This window comes from Filicampus tigris, chromosome 16 (assembly GCF_054856515.1).
Source record: "Filicampus tigris isolate MCC_2025a chromosome 16, RoL_Ftig_1.0, whole genome shotgun sequence".
Classification (NCBI taxonomy): Eukaryota; Metazoa; Chordata; class Actinopteri; order Syngnathiformes; family Syngnathidae; genus Filicampus; species Filicampus tigris.
The window spans coordinates 5,142,339-5,158,108 of record NC_141232.1 but is presented as its reverse complement, the minus strand read 5'-3'; the positions used below and the strand labels follow the sequence as shown (position 1 = coordinate 5,158,108).

The following is a 15,770-nucleotide window of genomic DNA, read 5'->3' as shown; positions in this document are numbered from 1 at the left end:
GTCGGAACGGAAAGCTGTCACAGAAACAAACGCGTCTCGCATTCCACACACAGATTGGGACTTGCTCGGGCTCCCTTCCCCAACATCGCAAGAACAACAATGGATGACAAACTTGAGGAAAAGCAACAGTTGGTTGACTCTTGGCAAAAAAAAAAAAAAAAAAAAAAACAAGAGGCCCCGTGTTTGCTTCAAGCTGCTTGCTGCCACTCCCAGTTTGAAGTTCATTTGAAAAGGGAACATACAAGTAAGAGAATCGCGTTTTGTGTTGTTAACATGTTTATTTTGTCTTATGAAAATACACTAGCTTAATGCTAACGCACGTTTTGTATAGCAACTAGGGATGCCACGATATCGGCAATATCGCAATATCAAGTGCCGCGATATATCGTCGTCGTCATGTCACGATATTAATAGCAGCAAATCTTTTTAAAAGCCAAAGTTGTTTTCCATTTAAGTTCCAGCACCCTCTGGTGGTTAGTTTCCTCATTTAATTTGATGCATGTTTTGTGTAGACATTTACATACGACTACTTGTTTATTTTATCTGTACAGTATTTGTATTTCGTGTTCTACAGAAACTATACATACACCCACACAATCAAATTACACAGAAATTAAGATTTCGAACTAGGGTTAGGGTTTCAAAGTAGGGTTTTAAATTAGGGTTGGGGTTTCAAAGTAAGGTTTTAAATTAGGGTTTAGGTTTTCAAAATAGGGTTTTAGACTAGGGTTAGGGTTACAAACTAGGATTTCAAACTAGGACTAGGGTTTCAAATCATGACTTGCTTATTGCTTGCATATTATTGAAAACACAAAACATCCACACAGATACGCCTTTAGTTGCTACTCAGTGGAGTGAAGTAATGAGTTACATGAAAGCCAGCAACAAACAAACGATTACATTTGAGTGCTTTATTACATCAATCAAATAGCATTGAAGGAACAATACAAAGTAGCCTGATGGCACGCTTCAAATGCACTCTTTCATTTTTACACTTTTTCGACACATCACACCCTTGGTCGGAAGTCAAATAATTTGGCGGTCAAGTAACTGATCTAAAATGGCAGTCTGTATTTTTCTGTCGGACACCCAAACAAAAGTGTATATATATATATATATATGGATGTTATTTCGTATCGAGAAAATGAATTTAAAATCCCAACAAATCATCAAGTGTAACCAAGCGAAAAGCACTAGCGACTTAACTGATCATAAAACTCCACTTTAACGATGGCCTTGCCCACAGTGGACATGGTGGCCCTCACGTCCACCTGGTTGGTGCCGTACACCAGCCCGGAGCCGGTGGCCTCCGCCCGTATGAAGTTGCTCGTATCCTTGCCGTCGTACATTTGCTCGTAGAGCTTCTTGTCGCAGGCGGCCGACGCCTGGAATATGCCCACCGCCAGCCGGTTCTTGTACAGGTTGTGGTCGTAGGGCACCGAGAACATGACGGCCATGCGCTGCGAGGACACGCGGTTCTGCATGTGGAAGAGGTCGTAGGTCAGCAGGCCCACGGCGCCGGTGGCCGTGTGGTCGTCCTTGGTGAAGGAGCACAGCTCGGTCTGCATGCTGCGGATGGTGGGCTGCGGCGGGTGGTGGCAGAAGCCGCTCGACATGTACACCCTGCCGCGCACAAATGACAAGGCACCGTTTAACACAACGGGCTCTCCGCAAAAACTTGCATTCCAACGTCCCCAAGCAATTCCCACCAACGGCTCCGCTGCCGCATACGGCAGTCAAAGGACAGGGAGGGTGGCAGGAGTCCAATTTCCAGTCAGATTATTCGTCCGCTTTTGAACGATTTATCGGACTCTGACCTAGCTTTGTGTATGGCATTGCTGACTTGTAAAAATGTAACAGGCCGTGATTGCCGTGGATGCCCGGGCGAGTCATTGATATCGTCAAAGCATTAGGGTTGGGGGTTATTCCTTACCTGTGTACGGGACTGGAGGGATTCCCGCCAAACAATTTGGTCATGCTATGGCTTATATCACCGATGTGACCCCAACTACGGTGGCCTAAAAAGGGTCAAAATGTCTGGAAACCAGGAAGCACCAGACGGTTACAAAATACGGCGCCTTTGCCTGGCCAGAGGGCTTCGCCGCTTTACACCGCAGGTGAAGGACAGTAACACAATTGACATGACAGTTTCAACACAATGCACTCTCAGCAAGTTTGGTGGGAAAGTTTAGCGTGTGTGTGCGTGTGTGTGCGTGTGAGAGAGAGACGCCCGATGGTGATCGATGGCGTGTGCTACCGCACACTTCAAAGCAACACTGAGTGTACCTGCCTGCGGTGTGCAATGAGCCGGCGTGTGGGTCGCCGCATGATGGATCGGTGCATGTTGCGCAATGGTCACACTATTAAACACATTTTGAGGCATTTAGAGCTCGACAAATTGAAAATACTGAATCGTTTTTTTGTTTTTTTTTTACATACTTTACACATACTCTTAACACTATAAACTTTTTTTTTTTTTTTTTACATAAATACATAAAAAAAAATAATTTGGGGACATATATTAATAAATTACTCTTTCATATTCATGCATTGGTAGAGAAATTGGAAGCATTAATGGCATTCAAAATATTCATAAAAAATTCATTATATGTAAACCTAATGAGGACAAGTGGTATGGGATATGATGGCTAAATGAATAAATACGTTTAAAAAAACTCAAAAGTAACACATAAAATACATGTATGATAAATACAGATGAAATAATATGCAAGATAGATAAATAAGACACATAATAACAACAACAATAATAAATGCATCGTATTAATAAATAAGTAAATATTCATAAAATGATACATTACAGCGCCCTCGTATGCTATGTACATAATACGGACGAAAGTATCGAGCCAACCCAAAGTCGCCGAGCAGCACCAAAAAGTGAGCACCCAACAATGGTCCTGCTCCAACGCCTCATTGATCAGTTCATTGACAAAGGGCCGTGCCACCAATACTTTTGCCCGTACCGACGATCCGCTCCAGGGAAAAGAGCGGCACACCGCAACTCACTTGGGGTTGATGAGGCAGTAGACGGTGCTCACGTTGGTGATTTCAAATGAGCAGTTCCTGTTGGTGGTGAGCGTCGCTGACAGGGCCTCTGCCGTCTTCATGGTGGCTGCAACGCCACAACAATCACATTCGCTCCGTCAACAATATGTCATACCTTCATCAAATATTACAAACGGGGCGATGCAGGAAGTGGAAACTACTACGAGGGAACCGATGGATTTTTTTTTTTTTTAGGTTTGGCACCATGAGAAGTTAAAGTCCCCGTTACCTTTTTTTGGGTTGGATCAGCCGGCTGGCGTGAGGCGGCAGCGTCTGTGTTTTCTCCCGACCTGAGCGAGAAGGACGAAAGGGAGCGGGAGGAAGAGGAGGAGGAAGAGGCGAGGAAGCTCTGAGTAGAATTTACTGACACAAGTGCAGGCGTGTTCGCTGTGGTAAGTGGAACAAACAACAAAATGGCCATTTCGGCTACACCCTTACAGCTAAAACAAGATTAAAAAAAAAAAAAAAAAAAAAAAAAAAAAAGACATTATGGCAACAGAATTGCTCTCTTTTCATTTACTTGGCCACTTGTCGCTAGATAGACTTAGTTAAAGGCACAATCTTTTGTGCCCCAGAGTTTAATAGGGGCAAAATTGCATTCAGCAAATAATCATCATATAAAAAAATAAATAAAAAAAACATAATTGTGACCAGAAGTGCTTTCCCCCCCCCCCCCCTTGTCAAGTCAAAACATTTGCTTTGGCCACTTGTTGCGAGGCAGAATTTGTGGGGGTAGAATCTACTGTGCCCCAAAGTCCAGTGGTGAAAAATGCATTCTGCACAAAACGGTCACATGCGTGACTTTTACATTTTTGTAGTGAGTGACAATAGAAAATAAGACACATTACATTCGCAAAAATAGCAGTTCATAAGGGTTACATTTTTACCTTGCCACTTGTTGCTAGGCAGAATTCACGTGCACAATCAGTTTCGCCCCCAAAGCCTGATGGAAAAAAAAGTCAATTGCATAAAATGGTCATTTCATAAGACGGAGGGACACGATATGATAGCATCATGAAAAAATAGTTTTGCCCCAATACGATATCATGTACAAGCACAATAATAAAAAATATGCAAACACGAAATTAAAACGAGTCCCTTTGTGACACTGAGCCTTCATATCACAGATTTTTGATGTGACTCTTTGTCCTTCACATTTCTTTGCACCATAATGAAGTGACATGGGACTACTTTTCCGTGCATTCCCCTAGAGTTTTTTTTTTTTTTTTAAGCAAATATTTGACTATTTTAATATGATTAACGCGTTCCTCATTCACTCATACGGGAGGGGTCGCAGACGTCTCTCTGGAACGTTCCAGGTTGTGACTTGCAGCCAGCCGCGTACTAATACCACCCCCATTATTGCGCAACGGCGTGCGTGCGGCTGCAGGTGAGGGCTCGCTTGGGAATGCCCATCCCGCATTTCACCACTCCTATGGAATATTCTTGGCTAGCTGCACGCATGCTTGCCCTGGAGGGATCAACACACACGCACACGCAAACGCACACTCAAGCGTGTCCTTGAATATAAGATGATAGCCTCTTCCCAATTAAGTATGTTTCCCGTTTGTTTTTTTCCCACACACTTTGCGATGTGCTTAACTTGTACATGTGACGTGGCGCCAGCTGCTGGGAAGCCTTCATCTTCAATGCTTCAAGTCGGCAGATGGTCACAAACGACTGCAAAAAAAAAAGAGGAATATATATTTATATTTTTATTATTATTTTTTTTTTTTTTTTTAAGTGATACATTTGCATTAGACAGACTTTGTATGGTAAAGCATCGCATGTGATGCTGAGCCAGTTACCTTGGCAGAAAACTGCATTAAACATGAGGCGCGTAGCCTGGCCTTCATTATATCCTGCAACAACATCAATCATATGGTGAAATAAAATGGTGAGGTTGCATTGATTCAGAAATAAAAAATTTAAAAAAGAGCCCATTTGTGTTATCTCGCCTTTCTTTGTCATTCAAATCAAACAAGAGTCAACTTGCCTCGACGGATGGCTATTCAAAACCAATTCAAATGAACCACTTTTTTTAGTTGTTCTCTAAATGGCAAAAAGCCCAAAATACCCACATTTGGGTCAGTTTGAATATAAGAGTGGGACAAATATATAACTTTCTGAGTAAAGATAAACTTGCGTGTGGAAAAAGTTTTTGAATATAGTTGAGAAAAATTTGCCATGAAAATGGTCTTCATTGTTTCAAAAGTAACATTTGAATAATAACGTCATCATTTGACGTGGGAAAACGGCCTCATTTGATGAGAATGGAATCAGAATCAGAGTTGACGACACATTTGGGAGGCCGCTTGAAATGTAGAAAAAATAAAAAATAAATAAATAAAAGAATGCTAGTTGCAGAGTTTTGCATCCCTGCCATGGTTGTGGACTTCACAATCACAAAACGGCCAATTTCCTGCTCTTGCCATAACAGCCCGTGTCATTATTTTTGACAGGCTGACAAAAGGATAAAAGATCTGTATTCACTCGTCATTCATTTATAGAGACAGAAATTAGCTCAAGATAAAATGGTATTCAATTACAGCAACGGCAGTGTCAGAGTCACTCAAGTTTGAGTCTTCTCCCCCTCCTTATAAGACAAGCAAAGCTGTTGCTTTTCTTTTTTTCTTTTAATCCAAATGACGTGGGGAAGCTGCACGCCTGCTGCTGAATTCAATTTGGAGATTAAGAGAAACTACTCAAATGACGAGCTGGTATTATTAATTACGGATTATCATTGAGCCAAGGTAAATAAATATTCCCATAAAGGATTTTAAAAAAAAAGATGGTATAAATTTGTCATTTTGAGTATGGGTGTTTGATTTTTTAGCTTCAATGTTCACCTTTTAACATCTTAGAATAGTCAAAAAAGAAAAGAGGGACTAAAATATAACAACACGGATTAAATATTCCAAAATAACAAAAATAGAAAAAAGGTGGCTATCGTGAGCAGTACATCTGGTGCCACCTAGTGGACAGGTGTGGCATAGGCGCCTGTTTCCTTTTGCTACTGTAGGAGGAGGAACCTGCAGGCTGCTGGGCGTGTTTGGACAAATATTTTGGTGATAACATCAACCAGAGCTATTCATGTGTACCTAATGATATGTCCCATCCAGTGGCTGCTATATGAAAACTAATAAAAACTAAAAATAATTTTAGCAATTTAAAAAAAAATTAAAATAAGCAACTAAGGGAATTAAAGTAAACAAAATAATTTTTGCATGTTTGAAAAATTAAAAATAAGCAACTAAGGGAATTCAAGTAAACAAAATATTTTTTGCATTTTTGCAAAATTAAAAGTAAGCAACTAAGGAAATTAAAGTAAACAAAATATTTTTTGCATTTTTGAAAAATTAAAAATAAGCAACTAGGGGAATTAAAGTTCACCCAATAATTTTTTGCATTTTTGAAAAATGAAAAATAAACAACTAAGGGAATTAAAGTAAACAAAATAATTTTTGCCTTTTTGAAAAATTAAAAATAAACTAAGGGAATTTAAAAAAAAATCTTGAATTAAAAAATTCCCTACTTTTATAATCCTGCTCCACACAGGAAGGCCGGAGCCAAGGTTGAGGCAAATATGTTACCCAACCACTCGGCCCTCATTGCCGCAGGGAACCAAAATGTAATCATTTTCTAAACTTTGTACATTCCCGCCAACAATCTACAGATCACGTACGACAATCCACATCATGGCTGTTTTATCATCTGCGCATTCATCACACATGAGAGCGTGGGAAGCCTGATTAATCCCCGTGGTCATTTCAACACTTTTCAAAAGTAAACGCGGAGTAATGGGAACCATCCCAAGTAGGGAGGTTGAGGTATTGTGGCGATGGGGAGCGCGGGGGGGGGGGGGGGGGAATCATTATGCAAACTTCACAGTGATTAATTTGGCTACCTGGGCTGATGGTTCGCCGGGAGACGAGCGTATTGATTGATTGCTGCAGGGGGGCGCGAGGTTCTGCACATTTACTTGGTGATGAATAGGCTGTCAGGGCCAGCGAGCGCCAACTATGGCCTTGTAAATGAACGCTTAAGCGATTATGGTTTAAGTGTAAATATTACATCCATTAGGGGAAGTACGACGGAGGGTGGGGGGCGGGGGGGGGATTACATTGAAACGCGTGTGTGTGTGTGGAGGGGGGGCAAACCTGTGAAAATATCCCATGAAAGTGCGTCCCGACACTCGGCTTTAATCTGCACGTGCGATGTTTTCGTCAAAGTCCTTGACGTTAATCGGCCTGCGTGTGCGCGCTTTGAAGAGGACATGGGCTGAAGAAGGCGATGGGGGGGGGGGTTTAAGTTGACAGAGCATGCCGGCGCATCCGCCCGCTCAAATTAGCGGCAGATAAAACTGGCGCGGGAGGTGAGAGCGGGAATAAAAGGCACGCCATGGGAGATGATTTGTACGGATTAATAGCCGCCGTCATCCTCTGCCTGAGTCAAATCAATATTGTGCAATGCGCAAATACGTTTGCGTGACAAAAAACAAACAACCCCCCCCCACCAAAAAAAAAAAAAAGAAAACAAAGGAGAACAGAAGAAGACAACGTCCGAGTCAAAACAAGCCAAACATTCTCGCGGCTTGCAATTAGCGATGCCGTTTCTCCATCTGTGTGAATTACACGAGTCGGAAATAGCGCTCGGGCAAACTTTTTGAAGCCCGAGTATTTGATGGCTCAATTATGCAAATGTATGCACCACACACGTATATATTTCCAGTGGGTGGGCGACTTGAAAAAAAACATTGCTTTTTATTTTTACGACGACAATTCAATATGTCGAGCAATGGCTATGTTTAAACGCAGTATCAGCAATTACTCCAATAAGTACTTGTACTCACATTCGGTCTCAAAAAGTACTATGCCCCCCTCAGGTGGATGCCAAGGGCCACAGCCCCTGTTGCCCCCCCCCCCCTTTGGCATGCCACTGTTTATATAAAACTAACCCGAAAAGTAGCGTTGATAGATATGCAAATGTAAAGTATGTGCGATACATTCTCGCTTTCATAGTTCAAGTTAAGCACTATTACGCACGTCGACTCGATCTGCTTCCCTCCCTGCATCTTTTGCGCTAATTAGCATGCGTGAATATGCAGTGCACTCTTTTGGCTGCAAGAACAATTATGAGAAAAAACAAAACATGTTTTTTTTTTGCGAGTGTGTTTCTGGCTATGGTTTGTAGCATGTATGCATGCAAATGTGGGGATTATTTGCATATCCCCTGACTCACACACGCACGCACAGACCTCATCCTTGCATTAATGCAATGATGATGAAACACCGGGATCCTCCCGAGAGGATCAATTGTGTCTGCTGCATGCGCCACATGCTCGGATCCGGACACAAGTTGATGAGTGCGGTTTGGTGATGAAGTGCTGCCTCCATGAAGGAAAATACAATCCATGTTTTTAAGGACTTTATGGGTGATTTTTTTTTGCCTCCCCTTATTTTGTAGACTAGTACTAGCCGTTTGGATTGAAACGAGAGCGGTGCAAAATTGTGTGTTGTTTGTGGATCGTCTTATAGTACTTTAGTTTTCCTACTCTATTGTTTTTTTTTTTTTTTTTTTTACCTCATGTCAAACGTAAAGCTAACGATAGCTCTTTAAACAACAAATAAAAACCATACAAAAAAAAATCAAAACAAATGGAAATACAAATCATACAAATGAATAAAAAAAATAAAAAAATGGAGCGAAGTAAAAATGTCTTAGAATAAAATACAGTTGTCTTTTTAACAAACGACCCCCCCCTCCCCCCGCGGCTTTATAAGAAACATAATCCCATCGATCGCAAAGCCGTCGGGGCCCGCTGGTCTGTAAACGGACGAGTGCTCAATAAGGGGCTCCTCTGTAGTGGAGATGGGGGGGGGGACGGTCGGAGGGGTGAGACAGGCAGGGGGGGGCTTGGGGGGGGGGGCATCTTATTTGTTGAGTCTTGCCGTCATTTATCAGTTTTATTGCTTTCTTGTCTTGTTGCTGGCCGTCATCACCCCTCAACTGCAACCCCCCCCCCCCCCCCCCCCACGTGCAAGACCTCAAGCCGGGCCCATCAAAGTCAGTTAGCCAGGCCGGCGCAATTAAACGAGCGGCGCCCAGGGTGAGGCGGTGAAATGTGTGACATTTTACCGTTGACCGATGATGAATCCGGAGCGACGGGCTGGACGGACGCATGGGGGCACGCTCATGGATTTACCCCGCCCCCCCCCCCCCAACCCCACCACCCTCCATCCACCCCACCAACATGCAATGTTACGTTGCTCGACTTGCCGCCTTACTTTTAGGCGACCCTCCAACCCCTCGAAGACCGCCCCCCCCCCAAACACTTCCTTTATCACCACTTGACAGTTTAACAGCACCCAATGCAATGGATGGCTTCTCTCAAGTCTTTCCATGGTTATTTTCTTCCTCTTCTTCACCTTTGATAAAGTCAATCTGTTTGCTCGCTGCCTTCCCGCCAAGCTCATTTGTCACCCGCAGAATAACATCTCGCTATCCTATCACTTTTCTTGTTTTTGTTTTGTGTGTGTGGGGGGGGGGGGGGGGGTCGTCTGATGGACTCAAAGTACTTTTTTTCCCCCTTTATATGGCTGTTTTTAATACACACACACACATAAAGGGTTGCAGCTACTCTATCTCCATTCAATCAGCGGGCCATGAGCTCAGCTGGTTGTGTGCTTTCATCCCCGGTCTCACGACAAAAGTCAGTGACATTTGGAAAAGTGTCACTTAGTACGGCAAATTGACTTTTTAATAGCTTGTATACAAAGGATTGGGTCCCTGGAGTTCCGGCCCACCCGTCAAGTGTGTAATTCCACACCCGAGAAAATCTTCCTATTTCTGGAAATGTGTCTGTGAGCAAGCCGTTCAGAAATTTTGACACATTGCGATGCTGAGGTAATTAACATAATACGGAATATAGACAGTTAAACTGGGGGAAAATCCGTCATGTGAGAAGCGACCGCCAGAAGACCACATCAAAGCCAAAAGGTAAGCCGAGCTGCAGGGTTACCTTCTGATAAGTGGCACGCGCTCAAATGTTCCGCTCAGATGTCTGCGAGAAGATATCCGTGTTTGGCAGTGCGTCTGCTGCATGCGCCACATGCGCGGATCTGTACACAAATTGACAAAGATAAAATATATCAAATATAAAAATTAAATAGTATACAAAAATACTAAAACAAATACAGTAAAATACAAATCCTGCAACTAAATACAATCAAATAATGTACAAAAATCCTACAAACAATTCAAATAATAACTAAAGGAACTAAAACTACCGCAAATAATTACAATAATATAACAAGTGAAAACGCACAAAATAAATCCATCAAATCAAATCGATTAAACCAAAACCCTCAACACAAACAAAGCACCAAAATTGATCTCGATCCGAAATCGAAGCCTTTCCCGCGCCCCGCGCATCGCGGGGGCCTTGATTCTTCCCAAAGATGCATCAACAATCTTGAAGCGTGATTTTGATTAATTGGACGGCGAAAGTGCTGGCTGGCGGAATTGATCCAAACGCCAACAAGCGCACCATCAGGGACACTCGCGTGCCGTATCGATCAGCGCCGCATCGCAAGCAACACAGATCTTAAGGTCAAAGACACATTCTTGCCACTGACCTGCAACACTAACGCTTCCGTTCCGATGTCAACTGCGACGGCCTGCAAGTCAACCGAGCCCAACAGGCGATATTCGGTACACCTGCGCGTGTCAAATTAGATTCAGTGCAAGAACGCCGCTGTAGGAGAAAAAAAATAAATAAAAAGCAAGCAAAGTCGTCCAAAGAGACCACGGCGCTCATTTAAAAACTCCAGATGGCACATTTGAATTGATACCCTCTGAAAGGTTATCACTCAATGGGGCATTTTAAAAAAGGCCCGCTAATTAATTCCACTTTCCCCCCCCCCCCCCCCGCTCAAAAAGTGGCTATAATGCACATATTTAAAAAGCGGCAGGCGGCCGGCATGATGGCGAAGATTGATGGTCGCGAGGTCGACCGGCGCGTTGGCCCCGATGTCCCTGACACGTCATAATGCGAGTTAAGGGCCAATGATGCTAATAATACATCTTGGTGACACATTGTGATTACCGCTGCAATATGTCACGGCAATATGTGCTTACTGGGCGGATTCAACAATCTAAAGGCCTTTGGCTCGTTCCAATGGAAAGTTTCATTTTGAGAAGCACTTCTTGAAGGAATGCCCGACTGCCACTTTTTGCAGCGCCGAGGCCAGCTGAGCACGTCCATGACGTACATTTAAACTCGGTTATCAACAAGGGGGAAAGAAAAATGGAAATAACAGAATATTTGGAAGATAAGCAAACCGATGAGACCTACTGACAAGCAACACAGGTGTTTGGAACACAGGGAAGACAGCTGATTTGCTGCAAAACACATCCTTAGTATCATCTTTCACAAATAAGACGGTATCGCCGTCATCATCTGTTTCACACTCGAAAAAAAGTTGGGTTAAAAATAACTAATGCTGTCAAACGATTCAAATTTTAAACTAATTAATCGGGACATTTTCCACAGTTAATCGCGATTAATCGTATTTTTCAACTACAATTTTTTACGAAGCTTGGATCCGTTATTTACTTGAGTGAAATCTTGGAATTAATGTGGAAAAAAAAGAAAAGTATATTTCCATTCAAAGACTGTTCTAATAGCTTTCTTTGATCCTTGAATACAATTCTTTTCCCGTAAAATATAACAGTTGAACAATACACCCAAGACGTACAACTAATATGGTATTTGAATTTGGCAAAGTGTGCAAATTATTTTGGATTTCTCCAATGAGCCGTCAAGCAACGTTTTTAAAGTTAAATGACGTAAAAGTCCGTCTTTGCGACAGTGACTCTCCTGTAAGTTTGGCTGCACAGTGAGCAGAGGTCAGCTGCTACAGGAAATAAATAAAACTGAGTTAACTGAGTTAATTTTTTTTAGTGCCTTATGGAATTGAAATTAATCTCCATAGTTAATGCTTTAATTTTGACAGGGTCAAAAATGGACCAATTCACTACTTGGGTCAATTTGATCCAAATTTCCTTTTTGACAAAACAACCCCAAAAATTGGACTGTTTTGTACAAAACAACGCAAGAAAGTGGGCCAAATGGACCCAAATAGTGGATCGGTCCATTTTTGACCCCCCCAAAAAAGTTATATTTTAACCCAATTGTTTTTATAGTGTACCGAAAGTTGACTTATGAAAATGTATGATATTTATCCAAATGAAAAATGATATTGCAAATACATACATTTAAAATGAAAAGTTAGAATTATTATTATTTTTTTTAAAATTAACCTAAATATTTCTAACTGCGCCCATCTCGTCCCGAAAATGCCAAGAGAAAAAAAAATCTCCACCCAATCGCACAGTTAGACTGCACTTTTCGCTAGACTTGCGCTGGGCCCCAAAATAGGGCCCTTCATCTTTAAATAGGCCTGATCACCATCCATAAACCGAGGGTGGATCAGTGTGGATAAACTGTCTACCGCTTCTCCCAATTCAGCAACTCTTTGGCCTCTAGTCATCACTTGTGAGTGTTTGGCGGAGCCAAAGTGTCCAATAAAGAAGTGGATTGGATCCTTCAGAAAAGTGCCGCCTGTGTACAAGCCCCCAGAAGAAACTAACACACTCTTCCTTTCGATACGCTTAAGTGTGTAATATCTGCAACGCGTCCCTTTAGGCTTTCGCTCCTCTCATGCTGCAGCCTTTCCCTAATTGTTTTCTTCACTTCTCAATTCACACAGAGTGTGTGTGGGTGTGTGTGGGTGTGCGTGTGTGTGCGTGCGCGTGCGCCAATGGCCCTACAAGTCATGCGCTGCTGGCCAGTTCTCCTCCAGTCAGAACCTGGCACATCATCACGCACTGATCCATCCAGCGAGAGCTGCCAGGATGTTATGGCACCTGCGCAGATGGCAGACTTCGAAATACTCGAAATAGGTGAAAGTGCGGGAAAGCTAAAGGCAACGGAAACGGTGATCCACATCTGGTGGCTACCGTGGAAATGAGAATATGAGTGATGGGAATGCAGTTTGTTTATTCTTAGGGCATCCAGTCCGGGCTTGAGATGTGCGGACATTTTGCTGTGGTTAAACAAGGACAGTAAAAACCTCAATTTAACATTAAATCGAAATCCAAACCACAACACGATGTGCACAGACAATTCGATGTGCTCCAAAAAGTTCAGTCACAACCACAACCGCAACCTGGACTGATCTCGAGCCTACCGCAGGGCACAACGTATTTGCAATCACGTGGTTACATCTCAACTTTTATACACACAGTCATGAACAGCAAGTCGTTTTTAAAAAAAAATGTTTTTTTTTTTTTTTTTTTTTTTTTTCAACACCCTTTGTGCACGTGTCCTCGTTAAACGTCTCAATATGCTGCACAGCTGTGAGACGCTCGAACGTTTCTCACAGGGAATATTAATCAGCGTGACTTTCTTAAAAAAGAACACACAGGAGCTCATCATCCTCGCGGCCAAGGAGAGTGATTACAAAGGATTTACTGTATATTTAATGTCATGAAGCCTTATACTTCAATTACAAGAACGTTTTGCATCATTTGGCCACTTCCCACTAGCCCTCAGTGACAAATGAATTCATGTAGTCGCACTTTACGAAATGACAGTTTCACTCAGTAATAGTTTCACCGATTCACACGAAATTGGGTGGACGGTGACACATCTATCATACAAGGAAAGACGAAAACAACTTGGCCGCAATCGAACAAGAAGTCGGCCATTTTGTTTTGAAGCAGCCATTTTAGGAGATTGCCGTGGAAGTTTGATGATCAGTTCGAGGATACGTCATGGAAAAGAAAACTGGACAATGACATGTTCGTGACGTTAACTTAATTTCCTATACACATACTTTTGAAGGTATTTAGTGTAGTGTAGTGTCGTCAGGAGCGTCAACAACTTTTAGGATGGACATCGTAACTCTATGCTGATAAAGCAAATCGTCATTGTTTCTGTGAAAAAAACGTCCAATTTAGTTTTTTTTTTTTTTTTTTTTTTTCAATTTTCACGTTAATGGATGTCTGTGGGTCTGCATTCACGTAAAAATCAAAAAATTGAAAAAAACATTTTCACAGGATGGCGACGAAATCCTCTTTTGGAGCTTATAAACTGTAATGTTCGAAAAAAAAAAACGACAAATTAGACGGGACAAGGTGTTAGTTTAACATATTCTTGTGAGGTTGAAAATCCAAAATACTACCTTATAAGCCTGCTCGAGAGAATGTTCAGAAGTCGACGTAGCCGGAGAGGAGACTGATGAAATGACACCATCGGTGTCCGTTCCGTTAGCATTGATAGAGCAGCTATCGACGCGACGTCCCGTAAGACACCTAAAGTGTCCTCCGGGACTAAAAAGACGAGTCGAATGAAAGTTTTCTCGTATGCCCACCCCCCCACCCCTCCCACCGCCCCGCCCCCCACGTTGTTATTGCTCCCGCGTCTCTCCTTGACAGCACTGTGATTCATTTCCTCTCCGCCTGAAAGGCGGGAAATGAATAGAAAGCGGTAGGTTTCGTCAGATGTTAAACGGTTGAAGGGGCAGCTCGGGAGAGTCGGTTCAGCTGAGAAAAGGTTCATACACGGGCGCTGGCGTTGGAGAAATGTCACTCAAGTTCGTTTGGATAGAAAAACGGGAGCGCGTGGTACAGGTACTGCATGAAAATGAAGGTGTGTCATGTTTTAGGCTTATTTTGTATCCTCGTGTAACAATAAGGGCTTAGCTTAGTATGACGCACCAATGACGATAATGAGGACACGGGAAAATGACGACCTGCCGGACAGTGTCAATCAAATGTCAGCATATTATTTTTGGAAAAAGGCAGAATTATTGAACCGCTACGGAATAAACATGACGTTTGCGTGAGTGAAATGTCTCCAGACATTTCCATTAGTGTGAGAAATCGGGCGCACTAGCAGCATGATCGTAATGGATCAAGACAAGCGTGGTCCCACCTGGGGTGGGGGGTCCATAATGATGACGTCACGCTCGGTGGCTTTGATCCGGCCCGTGAGGTCACCTCACCACAGGTGCGCTCCGAAGGGAAGGCTTTTCGTTTTTGTGACGCTATTGGTCTCGCTGCCAGAGGCTGGAGTTTGGACCCTCCCGGCTCGGGACCACATACTGTGGCGACACGGTTGGAGTGAGTTCGGATCAAGCTATGGACGGGTGCGCAAGTTGGGAGAAATATTATTGACTTAAACTGATGAGCGTTGAAGCATTTTGTGTGTGTGTGTGTGTGGGGGGGATACATTCAAAGTTGAATTTAAGCCCATTTCATAAACTAACATTGTATTGAATCAAGATATTTTTACATCTTGTGTTAAAAATAAAAAGTCTAACGTCATATATTATGTAGAGGTCATTGTTAAGTCTTTGTTCTTATGTGACACTCCAACACTCACAATTTTATACCTTAAAGCGGAAAATCAAATTTTTTTTTTAAAGAATATGTTCTATGCAGGCCCACTAGTTGAAACACAGCATTCTGATTAATTTTTGAGATCTGGCCATTTTGTCACTTCTGTCGACTAAAGATGACATCACAACAGCTCAGGGCTCAGATAACGACCAATCACGGCTCAGCTTCAGAAAACAGGTGAGCCGTGATTGGTTGTTATCTGAGCCCTGAGCAGTTGTGATGTCATTTTTAGTCGACAG

General features: G+C 42.6%; 1 protein-coding gene across 2 annotated transcripts; it reads right to left on the bottom strand.

Annotated features, from left to right (window-relative positions):
- Positions 1-896: 896 nt before the first annotated feature.
- Positions 897-4,246, bottom strand: LOC147134272 (uncharacterized). Of its 2 annotated transcripts, XM_086054796.1 has the most exons (4): positions 3,951-4,246; positions 3,293-3,353; positions 3,025-3,130; positions 897-1,623 (listed from the first exon to the last, which is right to left on the bottom strand). In XM_086054796.1, the coding sequence occupies exons 3-4, from the start codon at positions 3,123-3,125 to the stop codon at positions 1,194-1,196; spliced, it is 531 nt and encodes a 176-aa protein (XP_085910922.1). In that variant the 5' UTR covers positions 3,126-3,130; positions 3,293-3,353; positions 3,951-4,246; the 3' UTR covers positions 897-1,193. The 2 variants fall into 2 exon arrangements, with proteins under 2 accessions (XP_085910922.1, XP_085910923.1); XM_086054797.1 differs by lacking the exon at positions 3,951-4,246 and having other exon boundaries at positions 3,293-3,454.
- Positions 4,247-15,770: the final 11,524 nt, after the last annotated feature.